At 44.4% G+C, this 25,676-nt stretch overlaps 1 protein-coding gene and 1 pseudogene across 3 annotated transcripts in view; one reads left to right on the top strand and one right to left on the bottom strand.

The window, feature by feature from the left end:
• Positions 1-20,986, bottom strand: part of DSTYK (dual serine/threonine and tyrosine protein kinase) — a 70,861-nt gene extending 49,875 nt beyond the window's left edge. For all 3 annotated transcript variants that reach the window (XM_007988757.3, XM_007988760.3, XM_007988758.3), the window contains exon 1: positions 20,534-20,986. In XM_007988757.3, the coding sequence (XP_007986948.1) occupies positions 20,534-20,804 (271 nt within the window). In that variant the 5' untranslated portion in view covers positions 20,805-20,986. The remainder of the gene's footprint in view (positions 1-20,533) is intronic.
• Positions 9,040-11,251, top strand: LOC119619603 (large ribosomal subunit protein uL22-like; annotated as a pseudogene).
• Positions 20,987-25,676: the final 4,690 nt, after the last annotated feature.

The raw sequence follows: 25,676 nt of genomic DNA, 5'->3' as shown, positions 1-25,676 counted from the left end.
TGGTGGTGTGCTACTCAGGAGGCTGAGGTGTGAAGACTGCTTGACCCGAGGGAGACTGAGGCTGCAGTGACCTGTGATCACACTACTATGTGACTCTCCTGGGTGAGTCACCTACCTCAAAAAATAATAATAATAAAGATGAGGAAATGGGTGCTCAAAAAACCAAACCAGGCTGGGCGCGGTGGCTCACGCCTGTAATCCCAGGACTTTGGGAGGCTGAGGCGGGTGGATCACCTGAGGTCAGGAGTTCGAGACCAGCCTGGCCAACATGGTGAAACCCCATCTCTACTAAAAATACAAAAACTAGCCAAGCATGGTGGCTGATGCCTGTAATCCCAGCTATTCGGGAGGCTGAGGCAGGAGAATTGCTTGAACCCGAGAGGCAGAGGTTGTAGTGAGCCGAGATAGTGCCACTGCACTCCAGTCTGAGTGCCAAAAGCGAAACTCCGTCTCAAAAACAAGAAACAAAAAACAGCTCAGGTTTCCCCATTTCTCTGAGCAGCGAACTGCAGAGATAAGCAGGAACCGTACCTAGATCTCTGGGGGCCAGTAGACAATGCCCCCTACACCACATTGTTTTCCAATCTGGGGTCAAATGCGATTTAGTAACTGTAGGACCTCAATGTAAAGCAGACTGATATAATCCCTACGAAAGTTGTCTCAAACCATGAGGAATAAAGCATATGGAGAAAACCGCAGCATGACCACTGGCTGGTACACCACTTTCAAAAAACGTTATTCTACCTGAGATCTCTAAAGCTTCTTTGCTAACAGCAACAGTACACTCTTTTCAGAGAAATTCTTAATGCTCCACTCAACAGTCAGTGTGTATTACTGTTTGGGTGACTACTCTGAAAAGAGACGATAGGAGGGAGGAAATACTCATGACCTGTTTCTGTTGCTAGTGACTCTTTAGGATAGATATTTTATTTAAATTGTTTCTGGGATAATGGCAATCGATTTGTAGCAATACACTCTCCTTCTTGCCTATTTCCATCCCATCAGGCTCAGAAAACAATACCCCAAAGTATGGTGCTTTGGCATGCTGAGCACTTTGAACTAAAGGAGATTGGAAGGCCTCAGAAGCAAGGTTGCTCTCTGACCTTCTCCTGGCCTCCTGTCTGCCTCCCCTTTTTCTCCCCCTAGGCTACTCATAGAAACCAGAATTCCTCTTCCTCAAGACCATAGAAACTAGAAACCCTGGCCAGCCACAGTGGCTCATGCCTGTAATCCCAACACTTTGGAAGGCCCAGGTGGGTGGATCACTACAAGACCAGCCTGGTCAACATGGTAAAACCCCACCTCTACTAAAAATACAAAAATTAGCCAGGCATGGTGGCATGTGCCTATAGTCCCAACTAGTTGGGAAGCTAAGGCAGGAGAATCGCTTGAACCTGGGAGGTGGAGGCTGCAGTGAGCCGAGATCATACCACTGCACTCCAGCCTGGGCAACAGAATGAGACTCCATCTCAAAAAAAAAAAAAAAAAAAAAAAAAAAGAACTAACTAGAAACCCTCTTCTCTGAAGCAAGCCATAAAACTAGAAAGGTCACTCTCTTGTCCTCTGAAGACTCGCATTCTAGAGAGGTCCTGCCCCATCCCATAACCTGGGGGAAGGAATGCTACATAGAGAGCCCAAGAATGACCTGAGCACACCAGTCTTGGTGGGTTTCTCAGTCTGTTACCATTAGATCATGTTTTACTGTCCAATCACTTTCTATACGGCAGTGAATTTTTCATCAAACCTAAGCATAAAAACAGACAGTTTTCCCTGGGTCCTTGAGACTTCATTTCTAAAGCCTCCTGTGTCACATAAATTTGTTATGCTTTTCTCTTGTTAACCTGTCTTTTGTTAGAGAAGTGTTGACTATGACCCTTAAGATGAGTGAGGAAATCTATCACACCTTTCAGCCACTAACCAATCAGTAATACATACTCGTGAAAGGTAACTAAAGGCTCTTAAGGTACAGTCCATGTCCAAAGTAGGGAAGGCACTATAAGAGTTGGTGAAATAGAAAATACTTTTGCTTTATTATACTACTGCAGCTCATAAAGTTAACATGGACTGCAGAGTTAATTCAGGTCTTGACAGAGTTATTACTGCAATACTTGTTCCTGGTACCCAAGGATTTCCCTCTTTCAGTAGTTTTAAAAATCTTTTTTTTTTTTTTAAAATAGAGATGGGGTCTCACTATGTTGCCCAGGCTGGTCTCAAACTCCTGGGTTCAAGTGACCCTCCCACCTCACCTTCCCAAAGTGCTAGGATTACAGGCGTGAGCCACCATGCCTGGCCTAAAAAAAAGACAGAGACAGAGCTCAAAAAAAGAAAATTCCAGCTCTGTCACCCAGGCTGGAGTGCAGTGGCATGATCTCAGGTCATAGCAACCTCCACCTCCCTGGTTCAAGAGATTCTTGTGCCTCAGCCTCCCAAATAGCTGGGACTACAGGTGCGTGCCAAAACCCCAGCTCTGTTGTTCATGCTGGAGTGCAGTGGCATGATCTCGGGTCAGGGCAACCTCTATCTCTTGGGTTCAAGCGATTCTCATGCCGGCCAAAAATATCACTTCTAACATTGAACTTTCCATGCTTTTATGGGAAGTCAACTTAAGTCCCCTCTGAAAGTGAATGAAAAACAAAGGATTGGCCGGGCACGGTGGCTCACAACTGTAATCCCTGCACTTTGGGAGGCCGAGGTGGGCAGATCACGAGATCAGGAGATCGAGACCATCCTGGCTAACACGGTGAAACCCGTCTCCACTAAAAATACAAAAAATTAGCCGGGCACGGTGGTGAGCGCCTGTAGTCCCAGCTACTCGGGAGGCTGATGCAGGAGAATGGCTGAACCCGGGAGGCAGAGCTTGCAGTGAGCCGAGATTGCGCCACTGCACCACAGCCTGGGCGACAGAGTGAGACTCCGCCTCAAAAAAAACAAAAAAAAGAAAGAAAGAAAAACAAAGGATTTTATAGTTAACTGAGCCAACCAGTGACACAAATATGCATTTCCACAAATAGGTAGTGATGTTTTATTTTTTACTATCTGTACCAAAAGTAAAGAACAAATCCTAAATTGAGAAAGTAATCTTACATAGTCTTTCTACTACAGTCAATTCTACCACAAGCTTCGAAGTACTGAACTACAAAATTCCAGGGGCTGAGAGAGAAAAAATTCAGTCCAGAAATATTTATTTATCCTTCCCAAACAAGCTCTCTGACCTTCAGCTAAATTTGAAAGACTGACATAGGAGGTACTCTCATTTAAGGAAAACAGATGCTTAGGTAGTCTGGCTTTCAGAACCTTCAGGACCAAGTAGTACACGCTAGTTCATTTGAAGGGGATGGTTATTGAAGATTAGAGATTGAAATGCACTCTAGTAGCCAAAGCTCTTGCTGGAATCGGAAAAGCCAAGTTGGCAGAAGTCTCTCTAAAGTTATTCTATGTCAGGGCCATGTTAAGATCTCTCACAGCTTTTAAAAAGCAGATAGTATTGGCACCTGGGGAGAGGAGACTGCCTCCCTAGAGGCTGATACTCCCTGGGAGCCATGTGAAATGGGAACACACTCAGCAGCATGCTGAAGCAGCTCCTTTCTGGGTGAAACTGCTCCTGAGACTGGTCACACTACAGAGGGAACAGAATCGCTGCTGGCAGTTGAGGCTTTAATGTATGCGACGCAGAGATGGAAGTAGTTCCTTGAAGGAAGTCAACCCCATGCTTCACAGAGGGCTTAGTTTCTGGCATTTGGAAGGCAGTGTATAACAGTTTATAAGCATTAACAATGATCCAAAGGTGGGAATATGTCAAAAGGACACAGGAACCAGCTTGAAGGGAAACTTACTCACCAAAGTGGGGACAATTTATGCATAAAAATAAAAAGTGATAGGAAGATATTACAATCCATTGAAAAAATTCACAAGTCTACACTGATTAAATAAACAAGAGAAAAGGAAAGCTCTTTACAGTAGACTACAACTAATACATATAGAAGCAATGATGGATATAAACATCACCATTGGGCTGGACATGGTCGCTCATGCCTGTAATCCAAGCACTTCGGGAGGCTGAAGCAGGAGGATCGCTTGAGCCTAGGAGTTCAAGACCAACCTGGGCAACATAGTGAGACTCCATCTCTACAAAAAATTTTAAAATTAGCTAAGCACGGTGACATGTGCCTGTAGTCCCAGACACCAGGGAGGCTGAGGCAGGGGGATTGCCTGAGCCCAGGAAATTAAGGCTGCAGTGAGCTATGATCATACCACTGCACTCCATCCAGCCTGGGTAACCGAGCAAGACCTTGCCTGTAAAAAGAAAACAACAACAACAAAAAAACCCCATCACCGAGACAGGTGGGAGTTATCAGTGAATGCCAGGTCTACTGGAAGGAGGTTTTTTGAGAAACAGGGTATCAGTGAAATATAAGAACACCTCTCCACAAACTAATCAACTGCAAAGGAAAAAATGGTAATTCACAAACTAATCAATTGCAAAGGAAAAAATGGTGATTTTTTTTTTTTTTTTTTTTTTGAGATGGAGTTTTGTTCTTGTTGCCCAAGCTGGAGTGCAATGGCATCATCCCAGCTCACTGCAGCCTCCACCTCCCGGGTTCGAGCAATTCTCGTGCCTCAGCCTCTCAAGTAGCAGGGATTACAAGCATGCACCACCATGCCTGGTTAATTTTTTTTGTATTTTTAGTAGAGATGGGGTTTTACCACAGTGGCCAGGCTGGTATTGAACTCCTGACTTCAGGTGATCCAGCCACCTCGGTCTCCCAAAGTGCTGGGATTACAGGCATGAGACACCGTGCCTGGCCCTAAAAATGGTGAATTTAAGGTGGAGAAAACATCTCCAGGGATGAGTTGACATCATATACTCTGTGATGAAAGAAAAAAAAAGGAAACATTGTTGGGACAGTTGGCAAAACCTGAACAGGGTCTGTGGACTGGATGGTAGTATTGAACCCAGGTTAATTCCTTGATTTGGTGAGCCGTATGATGATCATAGAAGCATATCCTTGTTTGGGAGGAATGCATACTAAAGTGTTTAGAGGAGATGAGAAAAACTATCTGCATTCAACTCTCAAAAGTTTCATTAAAAAACTACATCTAATATATATCAGGAAGGAGAGAGACTGGGTGATGGAACAAATCCATGAAAATGTTAACAACTAGAAAATTTGCATGAAGCAGGTATTAGAACTCTTTTATTGTTCTTGCAACACTTACGTATGTTTGAAATTATTTCAAAATAATTTTTTTAGGATCCAAAGGTATACCTAGTAAAGCGTATCCAGCTCTTGATCTCAGAGGAAAGAGATCAAGAGATAGGATTTTACTTGACAAGAAAAGCCAGCAGGAAAAAAAAAAATACACCAAATAGAGCAGTAATAGGATTTGAACAATAACAGTTTCTTCACTGTCTCCACTTTTGCCCTGCACATTACCTTCCATCTCATCAATCTTCCTGTGATGTTTACTATTGCTTGCTCAGAGTCTGGAGAGTTCAAGGCACTGATCTAAGTAAGTAGTTTAGAATCAGACTTAGAATCCAAATCCACAAGTCTAAGCAGTATAGACCAACATGATGTTTCAGTACAGGACACTCTGATAAAAGTTACCTGTAACCATCAGGTTCATTAAATAAGAAACCACCCAGGCCAGGCGTGATGGCTCATGCCTGTAATCCCAGCACTTTGGGAGACCGAGGAGGGCGGATCACCTGAGGTTGGGAGTTTGAGACCAGCCTGACCATCATGGAGAAACCTCGTTTCTATTAAAAATACAAAATTAGCTGGGCTTGGTGGCACATGCCTGTAATCCCAGCTACTTGGTAGGCTGAGGCAGGAGAATCGCTTGAACCTGGGAAGTGGAGGCTGCGGTGAGCCAAGATCGCGCTGTTGCACTCCAACCTGGGCAACAAGAGCAAAACTCCATCTCAAAAAAAAAGAAAAGAAACTACCAGGGGAAGCCTGACTTTGACTTTGCACTGCCTGTAGTGACCCCTTATGTTTACTTAGTGGTAGAGACTATATCGCCACTATACACTAACTGCTTTTATCCTATACCAACAAACCACTTTTCCAAGTTGAAGCAGCAAAACTTTTCCAATTATCTCCATGGGACAGAACCAGAAGAGCATGCCAGTTGTTCAATCAGGAGAAAGTGAAAGAGGTTTCCTCAGTGGGGTTCTTATATACTAAAACTTAAGAATGACTTTTCTTCTACTAGCTGGATTTCCCCACATTCCTCCTTGCACCTCGATATTGCCATAATATTAAACGCTGAGGCTAGAGTATATCATAAGGAATATTTCTAAAACGTAAACTCCATACTGGTTCACTCACTGTCCCTCTCAATTGAATAGAAAGAGCTTTTATTTAAACTAGTCTTGTAACCTAGCTGCATTTGTGATAGGGCCTTAGTCTTTGCTCTGGCAAGTTTGATTTGATTAAAAAAAAAAAAGCCTGGGAAATTGTCTCCCCATTAAATAGACTAGAAAAGATTTTAAAAAAGATCTAAACTGGCCAGGCGCAGTGGCTCAAGCCTGTAATCCCAGCACTTTGGGAGGCCGAGGGGGGCGGATCACGAGGTCAGGAGATCGAAACCATCCTGGCTAACACGATGAAACCCTGTCTCTACTAAAAATATTTTAAAAATTAGCCAGGCGTGGTGGCGGGTGCCTGTAGTCCCAGCTACTTGGGAGGCTGAGGCAGGAGAACGGCGTGAACCCAGGAGACAGAGGTTGTGGTGAGCCGAGATCGCGCCACTGCACTCCTGCCTGGGCGACAGAGCGAGACTCCATCTCAAAAAAAAAAAAAAAAAAAAAAAAGATCTTTTTTGATATGGAGTCTCGCTCTGTCACCAGGTTGGAGTGCAGTGGCGTGATCTCGGCTCACCGCAATCTCTACCTCCCAGTTTCAAGCGATTCTTCTGTCTCAGTCTCCCGGGCACTAAAGCTCTTAATCTGATGAAACTAAAATTAGACACTTTGGGGATGAAAGTAATTTTTTAAAAGAAGTGGAATTAAAAAAAAATCAAAGGCTTTTATAAATATATAACCTAGACATAATTCTTTGGGACAACTGACAAGTGAAAAGCAAAACAATCCTCAAGTCCTACTCCCACCATCCTGAGCCCAGAGCACACCACCCCAGGGAACGGAAGCAAGTTGTAATAAAGACCAACTCGAAAGAAAGTGGTGATCAAAAGGTTCCCACAGCCACGTGGCACACAGCTGGGGAATACATCCAAACTGTTCACACTGCCTAGAGAAGAAAACAGAAAAACGCACTGCCTGTGACAGGCACTTCAACCAGAATCCACAGGGGATACTGATGAGTCTCCATGCTCTGACCAACTTGCCTTTCAAGAGTTTTGGTTTGGACTTTGGAGGAACATTACGCATAAGGGAACTTTCTCAGAGAGTCTCATTTATAGCTCAAAGCAAGGAGACACATATCTTAAGCATTTCTACATCTGTTCTCCTCTGGTCACGTAAGTGTCAAGTTCCAGGTTCCATAGGCTGGCAAAGAACTGAATCAACCTTCAAACCTGGGAATGGCCTATACTGAGACTGGACATCCTCCCAGGGTACTCCAGTCAGAGCTCTGAGAGGGAAAATAGAAAAGTTGTACTCCCACATGAACTCACCCTCTATAGTCTTATTATGAATGACACTACTCAGATTCCCTGCACCATGTAGGAAGCAAATCCCATCATCCCTAGAGGCTATTTTCCTGTAAGAAGGAGCAAAGTAACCTTAGGTCTTACAATCATAACCAAAAAAACCACATCCACCCACACCTCGTACTTTTCCTACTGGCTTGTCTGTAACTTCTAAGAAAGACAGAAATGAAAGAAGCTCTAACAGTAATTTTCATAAATGCATTCTGCATTTGAACCATATAAACAAGATGATATAATCTTTCCATCAAAGAGAAAATAGGCTGATTTTCCTCTACTATCAGAAAGTGGGCAGAACATTTCAACTCTTATTCTTTTTTTTTAACGAGACAAGAGTCTCGCTATGTCACCCAGGCTGGAGTGCGGTGGCCCGATCTCGGCTCGTTGCAACCTTCGCCTCCTGGGTTCAAGAGATCCTCCTGCCTCAGCCTCCCAAGTAGCTGGGATTACAGGCACCCGCCACCATGCCCAGATAATTTTTTATATTTTTAGTAGAGACACGGTTTCATCATGTTAGCCAGGTTGGTTTTGAACTCCTGACCTCGGGTGATCCACCCACCTCGGCCTCCCAAAGTGCTGGGATTATAGGCATGAGCTACCGCACCCAGCCAATTTTTTGTATTTTTAGTAGAGATGGGGTTTCACCATGGCCAGACTGGTCTTGAACTTCTGACCTCAGGTGATCCGCCCACCTCGGCCTCCCAAAGTGCTGGGATTACAGGTGTGAGCCACTGCATCCAGCCTCAACTCCTATTCTTATCAATGCCATTTAATCTTACAACTTTCCATATGCCCTACACTTCTACCCACTCAAAGACAACTAATGGTTGAGTAGATAACCAATTTGTAGAAAATCCTCTGGGAGGGACATGATGAAACACTAATCCTTCTTTCCTTCATAACATCAATTGTAATTAATAATCTCAGTTAGTCAGATAGAGTGGTTCACCAATGTGTGACCTGTGCCTAGTACAGAGTCAGGCATTAAATAAAGATTTGCTGAGTGAATGAATATTAACAATTTACTTGCCATATCATGGTGAAGCTCAGATCTGCTGGCATTGCATGCAAGTCATTCTTTGGAACATGAAAATAATTCTTTGGGATACTGGCATAGAATGCAACTGCACCTACTATTTGATAGCACAACAGGGTGACTATAGTCAATAATAACTTAATTTTTTTTTTTTTTTTTTTTTTTTTTGAGACAGAGTTTCACTCTTGTTGCCCAGGCTGGAGTGCAATGGTGTGATCTCGGCTCACTGTGACCTCCACCTCCCAGGTTCAAGTGATTTTCCAGCCTCAGCCTCCTGAGTAGCTAGTATTACAGGTGCATGCCACCACACCCGCCTAGTTTTGTATTTTTAGTAGAGATGGGGTTTCACCATGTTGGTTAGGCTGGACTTGAACACCTGACCTCATGTTATTCACCCGCCTCAGCCTCCCAAAGTGCTGGGATTATAGGCATGAGCCACCACGCCAGCCCAATTGTCTATTTTTAAATAACTTAAAGAAAGTAATTAGACTGTTTGTAACTCAAAGGATAAATGCTTAAGGGGATGGGTACCCCATTCTCCATGATGTGTTTATTCCACAGTGCATGCCTGTATCAAAACATCTCAGGTGTCCCATAAATATAGAAACCTACTATGTACCCACAAAATTAAAAACAAAATTTTTTTAATAAAAAAAAGAATGCAACTGCAGCCTAACTAGTCACCTATCAAATGCTGAGTCACCTATCATTGTTCTTTTTTAGGGGCCCAGAGGGTAAAATATGTATGAATTTACAAAAATTCTTATGTTCTATGGGGCCAAAAAATGCCCTTCCAAAGAAGGAATTAAACTGCATTTAATTTCAAAACATCATTCCAATATCCACCAGCTGTGGAAATAATTTAACAGATATTTATTTGCCCATTATGTACAAAGCACTATGGTAGGCACTACGGGGGGTACAAAATGAGTAAAACATATTCTTTACCCTTAGGGGTACACAATCTTGTCAGCAGACTAATACAAACATATTCACAGCTAATCATACAAAAGAAAAGGCCAGGGGCGGTGGCTCACACCTGTAATGCCAGCACTTTGGGAGGCCAAGATGGGAGGATCACCCGAGATCAGGAATTCGAGACCAGCCTGACCAACATGGTGAAACCCTGTCTTTACTAAAAATACAAAATTAGCCGGGCGTGGTGGTGCATGCCTGCAATCCCAGCTACTCAGGAAGGCTGAAGCAGGAGAATCGCTTGAACCCGGGAGGCAGAGGTTGCAGTGAGCCAAGATTGCGCCATTGCACTCCAGCCTGGGCAACAAGAACGAAACTCAGGAAAGGAAACTTGGGAAACTCAGGAAGGGGAGGGGAGAGGGGATGGGGGGAAAGGGAGAGGGGAAGGGGAGAACGGAAGGGGAGAGGGTAGAGGAGAGAGGGGAGAGGGTAGAGGAGAGAGGGGAGAGGGGGAAGGGAAGGGGCCTCTTCCCCTACATGGCCTGAGGTAAGCTGTGAAAATGGTTCACTATTCACTTGACCCAGAGAACCCCACAAAATCACGCAAATCAAGAGGTTCAACTCTTCGTGTTCACTTTAAGAATACTAGTGACACTTAGGCAGGGCACGGTGGCTCACGCCTGTAATCCCAACACTTTGGGAGACTGGATCACAAGACGGGCGGATCACAAGGTCAGGAGATCGAGACTATCTTGGCTAACACGGTGAAACCCTGTCTCTACTAAAAATACAAAAAAATTTGCCGGGCGTAGTGGCGGGCACCTGTAGCCCCAGCTACTTGGAGGCTGCAGGAGAACGGCATGAACCCGGAAGGCGGAACTTGCAGTGAGCTGAGATCATGCCACTGCACTCCAGCCTGGGCAACTAAGCGAGACTCCGTCTCAAAAAAAAAAAAAGAATACTCGTGACACTTCTCAGGCCATCAAGGGTATGCGTATATAAAAAGCCACGAAGTATCTGAAAGACATCACTTTACAGAAACAGCGTGTACCATTCCAACATTACAATGGTGGAGTTGGTTGGTTTGCCCAGGCCAAGCAGTGGGGCTGGACAAAAGGTCAGTGGCCCAAAATGCTTGCTGAATTTTTGCTGCACATGCTTAAAAATGCAGAGAGTAATGCTGAACTGAAGGGTTTAGATGTAGATTCTCTGGTCATTCAGCATATATCCAAGTGAAAAAAGCACCTAAGATGTACCACTGGATCTACAGAGCTCATGGTCGGATTAACCCATACATGTGCTCTCTCTGCCACATTGAGATGATCCTTACAGAAAAGGAACAGATTGTTCCTAAACCAGAAGAGGAGGTTGCCCAGAAGAAAAAGTTATCCCAGAAGAAACTGAAGAAACAAAAACTTATGACACAGGAGTAAATTTAGCATTAAAATAAATGCAATTAAATTTTTTTTTTTAAAAAAAAAAGGAAAGAAAAGAAAGTAAATAAAAGCATGATCTGTATGAGCAGAGCCTATATTAACTGACTAACAGGTATAAGGTAAAATTCATATTCCCCTTTATTTCCGTAACTTTTTTTAGGTTTTATTCTGAAAGGATTGTTTTTGAGAAGTGCATTTATTGGAGAAAGATTCCCTGTTCTCTTAACCTAGTAAAACAGGGAACAGAAGCATGGAGAAAGAAAAGGAGAAAGTAGACAGAGCAAAACAAAATATAAAACCCATATTGGATTTTTATTTAAATCCACGCCTTCTTTAAAAACTACTTGCAAGGCTGAAGAACTAACTATACTGAAATCAGTAATGACTTTTAAGACTAAACATATTGCAAATTATAATAAGCTGAAAGGCAATATTTTCTCTTTTAAAAGCAGGCAGGCTGGGCATGGGAGCTCATGCCTGTAATCCTAGCACTTTGGGAGGCCAAGGTGGCCAGATCACTTGAGGCCAGGAGCTCAAGATCAGCCTGGTCAAAACAGTGAAACCCTGTCTCTACCAAAAAAAAAAAAAAAAATTTGCCAGGTGTGGTTGGTGCATGCCTGCAGTCCCAGCTACTTGAGAGGCTGAGGCAGGAGAATCACTTTTATCCAGGAGGCAGAGGTTGCAGTTAGCCAAGATCCAGCCTGGGCGACAAGAGTGAGACTGTCTCAAAAAATAAAATAAGAAAAGGGGAGGGGAGGGGAGGGGACAGGAGGGGGAGGGAGAGGGGGAGGGGAATGGGAGGGGAGGGGGAGGGGAGGGGAAAGAATTTCCCAACCCTTTTTAATAGCAGGCTGACCAGCTGGGCAAGGTGGCTTACGTGTGTAATCCCAGTGCTTTGGCAGGCCGAGGCGGGCGGATCACCTGAGGTCAGGAGTTCCAGACCAGTCTGACTAATATGGTGAAACCCTGTCTCTACTAAAAATACAAAAATTATCCGGGCATAGTGGTGTGAGCCTGTAGTCCCAGCTACTTGGGAGGCTGAGACAGGAGAACTGCTTGAACCCAGGAGGCAGAGGTTGCAGTGAGCTGAGATTGTGCCACTGCATTCCAGCCTGGGCAACAGAGCGAGACTCTCTGTCTCAAAAACAACAACAACAACAACAAAACAGCAGGCAGACCTGTACCATGGGAAACAGATTACCCCAGGAAAGGAAGATTCAGAAGGAGAGAGGCTAAAAAGGGAAAGGGTGCAAACAGCCACTGTGCCTGGGGAGGCCATTTCCTCCCAGGGAGCAGGAGATAGCAAGATCAGCAACAAGGGTTCTGATGCCCTGAATGTCAGGGAGTGGAAACTAGAATAAGAGCCTGAGTAGGTAGTGCCACATTATACTTATTCAATCAGATAGTCTCCCACTAAGTAAATGACGGTTCCATACAAGCTGTGGAGCCTGGGTGATGACTCATTTGTAACAGAGTCTCTCTACTGCCAGGGTGCATTTTGTATTCCCATAGTCAGATCAGAAAAGAACAAAGGAAGAGCCGCAGAAGCAGAATTGGACTGGCAGCCTAGACACTCGGGCCTAAATCTGCCTCTAGCTCAAAATTGTTCTGTCCCACATTCCATCTTTCTGTTCCTCTCACTCTTCTGCCAACCCCATGTTCTAACTTTCTAAATCAATGCTCACCATACACACACACACAGACACACACACACACACACGCCACTCAAACAGCCAGCCACATATATTTAGCACTAATTATATGCCTGTGCTTTAAGGTATATTATCTTCAAATGTCACAACAACTTTGTAAGGCAGGTGTTATCACTCCCATTTTGTTTATTTATTGAGATATAATTCACCCCTTTTAAGTGTACAATTCAGTGGCTTTTAGTATGTTCACAAAGTTGTACAAGTATCACTACTATTTAATTCCAGAGCTTTCTCATCTCCCCCCAGAAAAATCCCATACCCATTAGCAGTCACCCCTTATTTGCTCATTTTCTTCTCCCCACATCCCCTGGCAACCACTAATCTATTTTCTATCTCTATAAATTTGCCTGTTTTGGATATTTCATATCAATGGAATCATATAATATGTGGCATTATTACTCCCATTTTATATATGAACCCCCCAAGATTCAAATAGGTTAAGTAACTTGCCCCAAGTCACACAGTTAAAAAGAGAATGCACTTAAATAGGAACCCAGGTTTCATTCAAATGCTATGCTTGTTTTTGGCCACTGTATGCTGCCTCCATGCAGGAAGAAAACTAAGAAAGAAAGACCAAGTTTTGGATATCCTTGGAAAAATGGGATTTTGTTAATCTTTTTAAAAATGATTAGATTAGATTACCTTTTATTAAAAGTAGTAAGAACCAAAACTATAGCACTATCTTTGCTGAGCTTATGCTCAGCATAAGATGTTGAAATGCACTGGCAACTCTTTTAAACAGATGATGGCAAACAACCACAGAGCACACCCATCCCAGCCTCAGTATTGCTGTCACTGTTCTCCACCCTACAATCCCAGCTTTTCCCCACTCCTCTGCCCCATAGAGATGACAGCTCTATAAAATGAAGCTCTAAAGAATCTCCTCTTTCCCAACTTTTCATCCCTTCCCCAAATGTCACTCTGCCACTTAAACTTTCTTATCATACAAATGTCTAAGACGACCAAGGAAAATGCCTATTTTATGTATTCATTTATTTATTTATTTTGAGACACAGTCTCACTCTGTCACCCAAGCCGTATTGCATGGCATGATCTCAGCTCACCGCAACCTCTGCCTCCTGGGTTCAAGTGATTCTCCTGCCTCAGCCTCCTGAGTAGCTGGGATTACAGGCCCGCATCACCATGCCCAGCTAACTTTTTGTATTTTAGTAGAGATGATGTTTCACCATGCTGGCCAGGCTAATCTCAAGCTCCTGACCTCAGGTGATCCACTCACCTCAGCCTCCCAAAGTGCTGGAATTACAGGAGTGAACCACCGCGCCCAGCCAAAAATGCCTATTTTAAATAAGTACACTAGTGCTTTTCCCCTTCTTTTAAATGCTGGCACATTTAAAAGGTGTGACAAAAAGGTGAAGAATGTTGGAGAAACACAGCTGTGAGCTCACCAAAGGCAAAGAGCTATAAAAAACCTGAGAATTATAACTCATATAAAAGGCTTATAACCTACCTTAGCATTCTGCTTTTTTATGTATGTGTTTTATGTGTTGCACACGTATATGGTTTAGATTATACCTTTCTAGAGGACCAAGTTCAGGTCTTCTTAGACCTTTTTAATCCATCATCCAACATAAACGATTATTGATGATAATTACAATTATTTTTTCTTTCTTAAAAGTATAGAAGGGACTGATCTTCACCGGCCTAAGGCCAAGGCCAGTATCTTTATTTGACTCTTTTTTTTTTTTTTTTTTTTTGAGACAGAGTCTCGCTCTTCCGCCCAGGCCGGATTGCAGTGGCGCTATCTCGGCTCACTGCAAGCTCCGCCTCCCAGGTTCACGCCATTCTCCTGCCTCAGCCTCCCGAGTAGCTGGGACTACAGGCGCCCGCCACCAAGCCCGGCTAGTTTTTTGTATTTTTAGTAGAGACGGGGTTTCACCGTGTTAGCCAGGATGATCTCGATCACCTGACCTTGTGATCCGCCCGCCTCGGCCTCCCAAAGTGCTGGGATTACAGGTGGTGAGCCACCGTGCCCGGCCCTTTTTATTTGACTCTTTATCCCCCATACGTAGCACATGGCCCAGTACATACCAGGTACTCAGATATTTATTGAATAATAGCTAATACTTACATAGCACCTTACCAGGCACTGTTCTTTTTTTTTTTTTTTTTTTGAGACAGAGTCTTGCTGTGCCTCCCAGGCTGGGGTGCAGTGGCACAACCTTGGTTCACTGAAACCTCTGCCTCCCGGGTTCAAGCGATTCTCCTGCCTCAGCTTCCCGAGTAGCTGGGATTTTACAGGCATGTGCCACCATGCCCAGCTAGTTTTATATTTTTAATAGACAAGGGGTTTCTCCTTGTTGGTCAGGCTGGTCTCAAACTCCTGACCTCAGGTGATCCACCCGCCTTGGCCTCCCAAAGTGTTGGGATTACAGGCGTGAGCCACCGCACCTGGCCTGTTTTTTGTTTTTTGTTGTTTTAAGACACAGTCTTACTCTCGCCCAGGCTGGAGCACAGCGGGTGATCTCAACTCACTGCAACCTCTGCCTCCCAGGTTCAGGCGATTCTCCTGCCTCAGCCTCCTGAGTAGCTGGGATAGAGGCACCTGCCACCCTGCCTGGCTAATTTTTGTATTTTTAGTAGAGATGGGGTTTTACCATGGCGGTCAGGCTGGTCTCGAACTCCTGACCTCAAGTGATCTGCCCTCTTTGGCCTCCCAAAGTGCTGGGATTACAGGCGTGAGCCACCACCGCATCCAGCCCAGGTCCTGTTCTAAACATCCACATAGATTCACTCCCAAGAACCCGAGAGATCAGTACCGTTATAATCCCTATTTCCAGATTAGGAAATGAAGGCACAGCACAGTTGTGATTTGCCCAAGATCATTTGGTTAGGACGAGGTGAAACCAGGATTCCAAGAAGGCAGCACAGACGACAGAATTTCAACAAGCCATATTTAAGTCACTCCACTATCTTTTTTTTTTTTTTTTTCTTTTTTTGAGACAGAGTCTCACTGCGATGCCCAGGTTGGAGTGCAATGGCTCGAACTTGACTCACTGCAACCTCCGCCTCCTGGGTTCAAGCAATTCTCCTGCCTCAGCCTCCCGAGTAGCTGGGGTTACAGGCACGTGCCATCATGCCTGGCTAATGTTTGTACTTTTAGTAGAGATGGGGTTTTACCACATTGGCCAGGCTGGTCTCGAACTCCTGACCTCGGGTGATCCGCCCGCCTTGGCCTCCCAAAGTGCTGGAATTAAAGGCGTGAGCCACCGTGCCTGGCCCACTCCAATTTCTTAAAATTGAGAGGCTTATGACAAATTGCAACAGCTAGCAACTTTACTGGATCACAAAACAAGAAAAATACTTTTCCATGCAGGGCACAGTGGCTCATGCCTGTAATCACAGCACTGCGGGAAGCCAAGGCAGGCAGATCACTTAAGGTCAGGAGTTTGAGACCAGCCTGGCCAACACGGTAAAACCCTGCCTCTACTAAAAATAGAAAGAAAAAAAAAACTAGCTGGGCCTGGTGGCAGGCGCCTGTAGTCCCAGCTACTCAGGAGGCTGAAGCAGGAGAATCACGTGAACAGGGGAGGCGAAGGTTGCAGTGAGCCAAGATCATGCCACTGCACTCCAGCCTGGGCAATACAGAGAGACTCTGTCTCAAAAAAAAAAGAAAAAGAAAAATACTTTTCCCTCTGCTACTCTTAATACTCCACCCTGCCTTTCCTCAGAAGTGCTCAAAGCCTTTATTTATTTATTTATTTATTTTGAGTCAAGAGTTTCACTCTTGTTGCCCAGGCTGGAGTGCAATGGCGTGATCTCAGCTCACCACAACCTCCACCTCCCAGATTCAAGTGATTCTCCTGCTTCAGCCTTCCCCAGCAGCTGGGATTACAGGCATGTGTCACCATGCCCCGCTAATTTTTTTGGATTTTTAGTAGAGACGGGTTTCTCCATGTTGGTCAGGCTGGTCTCCAACTCCCAACCTCAGGTGATCCGCCTGCCTCAGCATCCCAAAGTGCTGGGATTACAGGTGTGAGCCACCACACCCAGCCCAAAGCCTTTATCTCATTACTTGTGATCCCTCTGACATAAGAAAATCAACAGATAAAAGGGCTCTCACACCCTATAGCTAAGTGAAAAGGCCAGTGATTTGGGCAGCAGGGGAAGAAATGAATCAAGGAAACTTTACTTATAATTCAGTTTTCTCTGTATAGGTCAAGCTACTCTAAAAACAGAAGACCATTTTGGAGTTCCATTCTACTTACTTTTTTTTCTTTTTTCTCTTCTTGAGATGGAGTCTCGCTCTGTTGCCCAGGCCGGCGTGCAGTGGCGCAATCTCAGCTCACTGTACCTCCGCTTCCTGGGCTTAAGCGATTCTCCTGCTTCAGCCTCCCAAGTAGCTGGGATTATAGGCGTGCACCATCATGCCCAGCTAATTTTTGTATTTTTAGTAGACATGGGGTTTCGCCATGTTGGCCAGGCTGATCTTGAACTCCTGACTTCAGGTGATCTACCACCTTGGCCTCCCAAAGTGCTGGGATTACAGGTGTCAGCCACCACACCCGGCCTTACTTTTTAACTTCTAAAATACCATGTACATTACATATCCTCTACACTGACCCCAGTGAATTCAGAACTATAAAATTTTAGAGGAAAATATTATTTTGGGTCCTTTACTCTCTTTTGTGGGTGAAAGTGAGACAATAAAAATTTCTGGTATCATATGGCATTACAAATGGTATATAAATAGACATGAAAATTGTTTTACTATTGTTACCATCCTTTTAGTCCAATCATTTCAAATTGAGAGTTAATCCCTGATCTTCTTTCAGTTGCTCAAATACCATACTACATCAATCTAGAGGCACACTTCCATTCTGAAATAATGTTTAAAACCTGCAGGTTTGTTTGAGTAAGAATTGAGTGTTCCTCTTGGACACAGGAAGGGGAACGCAATGGGACCTGTTGTGGGGTGGGAGGAGGGGGGAGGGATAGCATTAGGAGATATACCTAATGTAAATGACATTAGGTATATGTTAATGGGTGCAGCACACCAACATGGCATATGTATACATATGTAACAAACCTGCACGTTATGCACATGTGCCCTAGAACTTAAAGTATAATAAAAAATAAATAAATAAAAGAATTGAGTGTTCCTTCAACATCCAAGTTCCTATTAATCAGAGACTAACATTCACAAAAGAAAGCTGAGGACTGGGTGTGGTGGCTGATTACTATAATTCCAGCACCTTGGGAGGTTGCGGTGGAAGGATCGTTTGAGGCCATGAGTTTCAGACCAGCCTGGGCAACAAAGTGAGACTCCATCTTTACAAAAAAAATTTTAAAAAGAAAGTTGAGACAGTCTCTGAATGAACTTGACCTTACAAAGATGGCCTGTAAACGACAGAACAACAACTAGTTGTCTTTTTAGGAGTGGTTTCTACCTTCTGACATGACCACCTAAATAGCTAGGAAAATGTATCCCTAAAATATACATAGTAAGTGTCCCCTCACTAACTTTTCTTGGTGCATTTTTACCCCCAAACTTTCCATGCTGAAAGAAAGGGAAGCATTTTATGGAACAAAACCGAATTGCTCCCAGTCCTGCCATCTGCACCCTCCCAGGTTTTTATTTGGGATGGACAGACTCCACACGGTGAAGAGTTAAATACGCAAAGATTAGTTCGTGATGCAGTCAACTGGAAAAGCTAATGAGGCAAAATGCAAAGTTATATTTGTATGTCTTAAGTTGTTTTTTAAAGAATAAAAACAAGAGCCAACCAAAGTGCCTTGAAAACCTCCATCTCTCTGAGGTTAATCGATTCTCTTTGTTTTAGAAGCCAAGTCTAAAATAAATAGTTGTTTTAAAATAAAAACAGCAATAAAGGGCTTTTTAAGATAAGCTGTGAGAGAAACTTTCGAGCAGGGGACACCTCTGGAAAGCACTGTTATGGGTGCGGGTGAAAGTACACATTCTGGGGATCGTCTCAGAAAACATTAGCCCTTCTCATCAGCTGTTTTCTGGTAGCCTCACAGATACTAGTTCTCTCTACAAGTCCATTTCAGGACAGCGTATTTCTGGACGTAAGATGTCAAAACAACTTCAGAAAAACTAGTAATCCCCCTCCTTTTATGCTATAAGATAAAATAAGGCTTTTTAAATTCCAATCCAAACCAACTAAATGGAATAGTATCATGTAGGGCCCTGTCATGATCTTAGTATCTTATTTTTATCACCATTTGTGGATTCCCAGTCGGATGTAGGACATTAAGTGCAAAACTTTGGGAATATAAGAGCTAACACCCAAAGTCAGAACAATTCATCCAGTTCTGAGCCTCGTGTTCAAATTTGCTGTATCTAAATTCATGGTTCTGAAGGTATTTTAACAGACCACCTGCCTCACATTCCCCAGTGTCTTTTATAATTACTATTATTATTTTATTTTTTGAGACAGAATCTCACTCTGTCGCACAGGATGGAGTGCAGTGGCACAATCTCGGCTCACTGCAACCTCCGCCTCCTGGTTTCAAGCGATTCTCCTGCCTCAGCCTCCCCAGTGGCTGAGATTACAGGCGCCACCCACCACATCTGGCTAGTTTTTTTTTTTTTTTTTTTTTGGTAGAGATGGGGTTTCACCATGTTGGCCAGGCTGGTCTCGAATTCCTGACCTCAAGTGATCCGCTCGCCTCTACCTCCTAAAGTGCTGGGATTACAGACGTGAGCCACGGCGCCCGTCCTCTCCACGTTCTTTTCATGTTAAATTAGATTTTTAGGACCCACTTCCCACACCTATTCAATGGGAATTAATGAGCTAGAGCATGAGACATGGCATTCTTAATACGCCCCTGGGGTGAGTTTAATGCACACTTTAGTTTGAGAATCACTAAATTAAACCCACAGACTTCTTTCCTGTTTTGTCCCCAAGAGATCTATCTACATGGAATGCCAGTCCCTTCTCCCTTCCGATCTAAAGTTATTTCCTAATTAGACGCAGTAGTTAACAAATCCTCCAGTTCCCCACCAACAGCAGTTTAAAAGGAAGCAAGACGTTAGGAAAGATTAAAGACCATGCACGATTTTAAGTGTTTGGGGGCCTCTGGCACATCCTAGAAAGAATCATGCAAGAACAAGAGTAGCTAGTTCTCCATTGGCTCAGGACCAAAATGATCCCTTCCCTCTCTTCTTCACCATAAGCAGGAGCAACATCTCTGGCAACTCCCTAGCACCCATCAGATATGATTTCCACCCCCAACCCTATTTAGAGAATGTCCCCTCTTCACAAAGCTGCCGCATGATTGGTGTGAACACATTTCACATACATCATCAAACCCACACACCCGACTACAGTCCCACGGCCTCCCGGGACACCCTGCCGCCTCTGCTCCATCCCTAAACTGGGGCTCTGACCCACAACTGCGCACCCGCCCGCCTCCAACTCAGAGCAACTTTCCCGACTCCTCGGATTAACTGGTACCCTTTCCGAACGCCGGCCCAGCCCAGTTCCGTCAGCGCACACCCCGGTCCCCGGGGTCCTGCTCCGGGAACTCCGGCCCTCGGTTGCCCCTGGCTCCCGGTCCCCCAGCCGGGCCCTCAGCGGGCCCCCTCCTCCCCTCCTCGGAGGGATGCCCTCCCAAGGCATCCCGGATCCGGCCAGCCCAGGCCCGGGGACCCGGCCACACTGCACGACTGCCCCTTTCCGCCTGCCTCTTCTCGGGCTTGTTTTGCAGGGCAGGGGTGCGGTCCGCCCTCCGATTTCCCTCTACTGCCCTCTCTCCCTCCGGGCTGCCCTCCTTACCCGCCTGCAGCCCGGTTTCGGCGACATCGCCTGCAGGGCCGCGCTCGGCCCCGCCGCCGCCCGTGGGGGAGGAGGGACAAGTGTGGTTGTGGGAGCATTTAATGTCGCGGAAGAACTTCTGGGTCTCGCGCAGGTTCTGTCGCAGCCGTCCCAGGTAGCGGCGGTAGCGGCCGAAGCCCCGGCACAGCTCGCGGATCATTCCGCCGCCGCCGGGGCCGGGGCCGGGACCCGAGACGGGCTCGCTCCCCCATGGCACCCCGTTGCCCTCCATCGCCTCTGCCCGCTCTGTCTTTGCGGCTCGGTCCCCGGCCGCTGGCCCAGCCTCCCTCCTCCCCGCCCCCCAGTGCCGAAGGGAGGAGGAATCCGCCTCTTGACACCCCCGCCTGCAGTCAGCCAGGCTCCCAACCTCCGTCACTGCCGTTACAAACAAACCAACCCGCAGTGCGCCGCTATCGGAACCTTTCTCTCCACTACCCAGAAGCGTGAGGGAAGGATCGCTGGAGGACACCCTCGCCGCGGGGTCTCTTGGGACTTGTAGTCCGGGCTGGGACCAAACGCCAAAACCTCAAGGCTGGAGAAGGGGAGGCTGTAGATGGTACTGATCTCTTTTGGAGAAAATCCTCACTCGTTCTAATGTTTTCGCGCTCTCCTCATTTTAAAAAGTGTTCCCAATCCCTACTCAGCGTCCCTGAGGAGAGAGAGGAGCTGCAGAACCTGAGCGCCAGCAGAAGTGGGGTGCCTTACCGAAATCGTAGCGAAAGATGTTAATAGCAGAGAAAAGGAAGGAAACAAGACAGAGGACAGTCATATCTCCAGGGCTACCCTAAGTGGCTCTCTCGTGTTTCGAATACAGTTGATACTGGGGAATCGGCTGAAAGTACCCTGGAAATAGGGAAATCTCTTATGTTTGTATTGCGTTCCCCTTTTCCAACTTTCCTTCTCCAGACTTAGAAAGGAAGGGTGTGAAAGGATCAACAAGAGCTGTAAGCTGAACTTCAGTTGGTTCCTCAAGTAAGGAGACTGGGCTGGGTAAGGGGAAGTTGAGGTTTGTGGCCTTCCAAACTATTTCTGATTATCTTAACTTGGCTTCTGCTAATATGGAGAACTTCCATTGACACACACAGTCACAGACTCCTGGACACAATTACAAAGGGGGCAAAACTTGACGTCACCTCTTTTCTGTTTCCTGAGTTATCTCTCCCCTCTTCACCAGGCACAGAGCCCATCTATATCTTTCTTGCTGTAGAAAGACACCATCTTTTACCCAGGCCAAACCTCTTCTCTGATAGGCTGGAATGATGTAGTTTCTTGACTGAAATTAAGAGGAGATTTGAGTTTGGGTCTGGGCTCTCCCTGTACTTTGCCTTGTGATCTCGGTCAAGACCCTGTTTCATCTTCTATAAAGTAAGGGTTTAGAATGGCAGATCTTTAAGCCCTTTTGGCTTTAAAATTTTGTGAGTCCTGCTTCAGAAATTTTACTTCTCCTAACCTCTCATCTCAGAACACCCAGGTATTCTTGGCCAAATGATGTCATGATATTTGGATTAATTTTTGTAAAATGTGAAGGCCTTACCTTTCCAGGGGCATTAGCATTTTGTAAAAAGGGATCACTAATTCAATGAATCTGTATTTGATAAATATCTGTGAGGGCTGACTGCAAGGAGGGAGCCTCATGCTCCTTCCCGTTTACCCACTCCCCCTTCTGCCTTTTACTTGGTCACATTCTCCATCAGCATTCTTCTTTTGCAAGATTGTATTCCTCATGCAATCTCCAAAAGGTTCAGTAAAACAGAAATGAAAATTAAAAATGGGAATTTTAATACAAAATAGATACTATTTTTTAAAATAGAAGAGCTGTAAGAAAGCAATGTGTATTGATTTGCCACACACAGTAATTTCTAGCACAGGAGGTCAGATATGAGCACTCAAGCTGGAGTTACCCAGAAAAGGAATCTGTCTTGAAGAAGAGGCAAAATTTGGATAGGTGGAAGTAATCAGAGAGAGCATTATTTCAGGTAAATATCACAAAGCCCACCCTTTTAAAAACTATTCCTTAGTACCTTACATTTATTTTCAAAATAATACAAGACTGTAGTATAAAATTCAAATGGTGCAAAGGATATACAAGGAAAAACTAAGTCTTCCTTAGTTTTTCTGTTCATTTCCCAGTCACCTAGTTCCCCTACCAGGAGGCAACCACTGTTGTAGATATAAATCATATATAGATAGATCCTATATATATGTATGTGTATGTATGTATTTTAAATACAAATGATAGCATATGTAATACATACTTGATTATGGCCTTGCAGACCTCTGCACCAAAACATAAAGGTCTGTTTTATTCTTTTTAACTGTGTAACATACTACCACATGGATTGGCCTGTTTTATTTAACAAGTCCTCTATTGGCGGACCTTTAGGTTTTTTGCAATCTTTTGGTATTACAAACAATACTGCAATAACTAATATTCTATGTACATCATTTTGAATATGTGTAAGTATATCTCATCGCCATTTTTGATCTGTTGAGAAAAGCAATAATTTTTTGCTATTTAAAATCTTAAAGGATGCAAGTGACAGTGGGCCCTTCGTAAATCATAATAACTTACCAATTAAAATACATATATTTGCTTCAAATATCTAATTCAAAGGACAAACGGAGAAAATAAAGTTTTGAATGGTAAGAAGAGAGGGTTTAAGTTGGTATAGAAAAGTATTTCCTGGCCGGGCGTGGTGGCTCACGCCTGTAATCCCAGCACTTTGGGAGGCCGAGGCGGGCGGATCACAAGGTCAGGAGATTGAGACCACGGTAAAACCCCGTCTCTACTAAAAATACAAAAAATCAGCCGGGCGCCGTGGCGGGAGCCTGTAGTCCCAGCTACTCAGGAGGCTGGGGCAGGAGAATGGCGTGAACCCAGGAGGCGGAGCTTGCAGTGAGCCAGGATCGCGCCACTGCACTCCAGCTTGGGCGACAGAGCGAGACTCCGTCTCAAAAAAAAAAAAAGAAAAGTATTTCCTGGCCGGGCACAGTGGCTCACACCTGTAAACCCAGCACTTTGGGAGGCCAAGGCGGGCAGATCATGAGATCAAGAGTTTGAGACCATCCTGACCAACATGGTGAAACTCTGTCTCTACTAAAAATACAAAAATTAGCTGGATGTGATGGCACATGCCTGTTGTCCCAGCTACTTGGGAGGCTGAGGCAGGTGAATTGCTTGGACCTGGGAGGCGGAGGTTGCAGTGAGCTGAGATCACGCCATGGTACTCCAGCCTGGAGACAGAGCAAGACTCTGTCTCAAAAAAACAAAAAAACAAACAAAAGAAAAATATTTCCTAGCCACGCACAGTGGCTCACGCCTGTAATCCCAGCACTTTGGGAGGCTGAGGCAGGCAGATTGCCTGAGATGGGGAGTTCGAGACCAGCCTGGCCAGCATGGTGAAACCCCCATCTCTACTAAAAATACAAAAATTAGCCAGGCGTGGTGGCCGACACCTGTAAACCCAGCTACTCAGGAAGCTGAGGCAGGACAATCGCTTGAACCCGGGAGGCGGAGGTTGCAGTGAGCCGAGATCATGACACTGCACTCCAGCCTGGGCAACAGAGTCAGACTCTTGTCTCAAAAAAGAAAGAAAAGTATTTCCTGAAAGTGTTGAGAGTTAAACAATTAATGAAGATGAACACACAGGTCTACTTTTGTTCTCTTCTATGACACCATTAAAATGACAGTAATGGGATTTTTTTCAGGCACAAAGCCAGAATAATGAGAGGAGTTGGTAGCAAAAAAGAAAGTGGAAGATGGAAAGCAAATGGGCAAGTTTTAACTAAGAAACCTGAATCCTAAACCCAAAGTAGTAAAGTTGAGATCCGACCTGATATCTATTGAAGGATTCCCTAAGTCTTAGAAACTGGTAGCAATAGTTCCCCCACTGCCTACTGTGGAAGTAGAGTTGTTTAAGAGCAGTTAAATCCTGAGGTCACTTCCTCATCTTCAACTTCCACCCTACCCTCCAAAAAACAAGACTGAAGTATTTATTCTCCAGAGAGGGTTAAATAGCTCTCTGTATAAACGGGGACATAAGTGAATGTATGGATATTGGATGCCCTCTTCATTCAATTCCTGGATCTTTGGCTACCAGCTGCTTACCCTCCAAAGAGAAAACCAAGAGTGTCTTTATGAAGGAATATGAGCAGCCCAAGAGGAAAGAGACCCAAAGATACTGACATCAGAACCGAGATTTTTGTCTGCCTGTTTGTTTCACTGCTGTATCTCCAGGACCTAGAACAGTGCCTGTCACTTAGTAGGTACTCGTTAGATATTTGTCGAATGAGTGTTCGCTGTAGATTGATCGATTGATTAAGTTGAGACAGGGTTTTGGGGTTTGCCATGTTGTCCAGACTGATCTCGAACTCCTGGACTCAAGCGATACACACCTGCCTTGGCTTCCTAAAGCACTGGGATTACAGGTGTGAGCCACCACACCCAGCCGACATTTTTCAACATTCAGGAAATCACAAAAGAGAAAGTAAAAACCAAACTTTTACTATCCAGAAAAAAACAGTAGGTTATATTGGTATCCATTAATGTCATTGGAGGACACGGGATAGGTGAGAAATATTCTTTCTAACTTTACTTTTCTATTACAAGTTCCTCTTGGTTTGATGATTTCTAGAGAGATTCTGAAGCCTTGATCTTCCTGTTCATGTAGGTGGAAATCAAGTACTTTTTTTAGAACACCATAAAACATTAACACTTAATTCTTCCATATGCTTTAAGAACAGTTTACTAAGAAAAAGTTTGACTATTTTCTATTATGCAACATAAAATCAGAATCACAAATCCAAGAACTCGAAAGATCTACAAATTGAAGGAAAAAATAAAACAAAGAATTATGTATTATTGAGTTTTATTATATTGAGAAATTATATTGAGAAATATAAGTATTTCTTTACTACTTGTTCGATCACTATCATCTTCTAAAGTTACCAGCAGGTAGGTAATATTTCGCTCCAAAAAAAGAGAGGAAAAATTATGGAAGAAAAGATGAAAAATACAACCCATTAACCTAATTTTTTTTCTATGAATTGGGAAAAGTCACCATTATCAAATTTAACAACCAAACATACTTTCTTGTAGCTCAAT

Source organism: Chlorocebus sabaeus, chromosome 25 (genome assembly GCF_047675955.1).
Source record: "Chlorocebus sabaeus isolate Y175 chromosome 25, mChlSab1.0.hap1, whole genome shotgun sequence".
In the NCBI taxonomy this organism is placed as follows: domain Eukaryota; kingdom Metazoa; phylum Chordata; class Mammalia; order Primates; family Cercopithecidae; genus Chlorocebus; species Chlorocebus sabaeus.
This window is presented reverse-complemented; position numbering and strand designations above follow the sequence as displayed.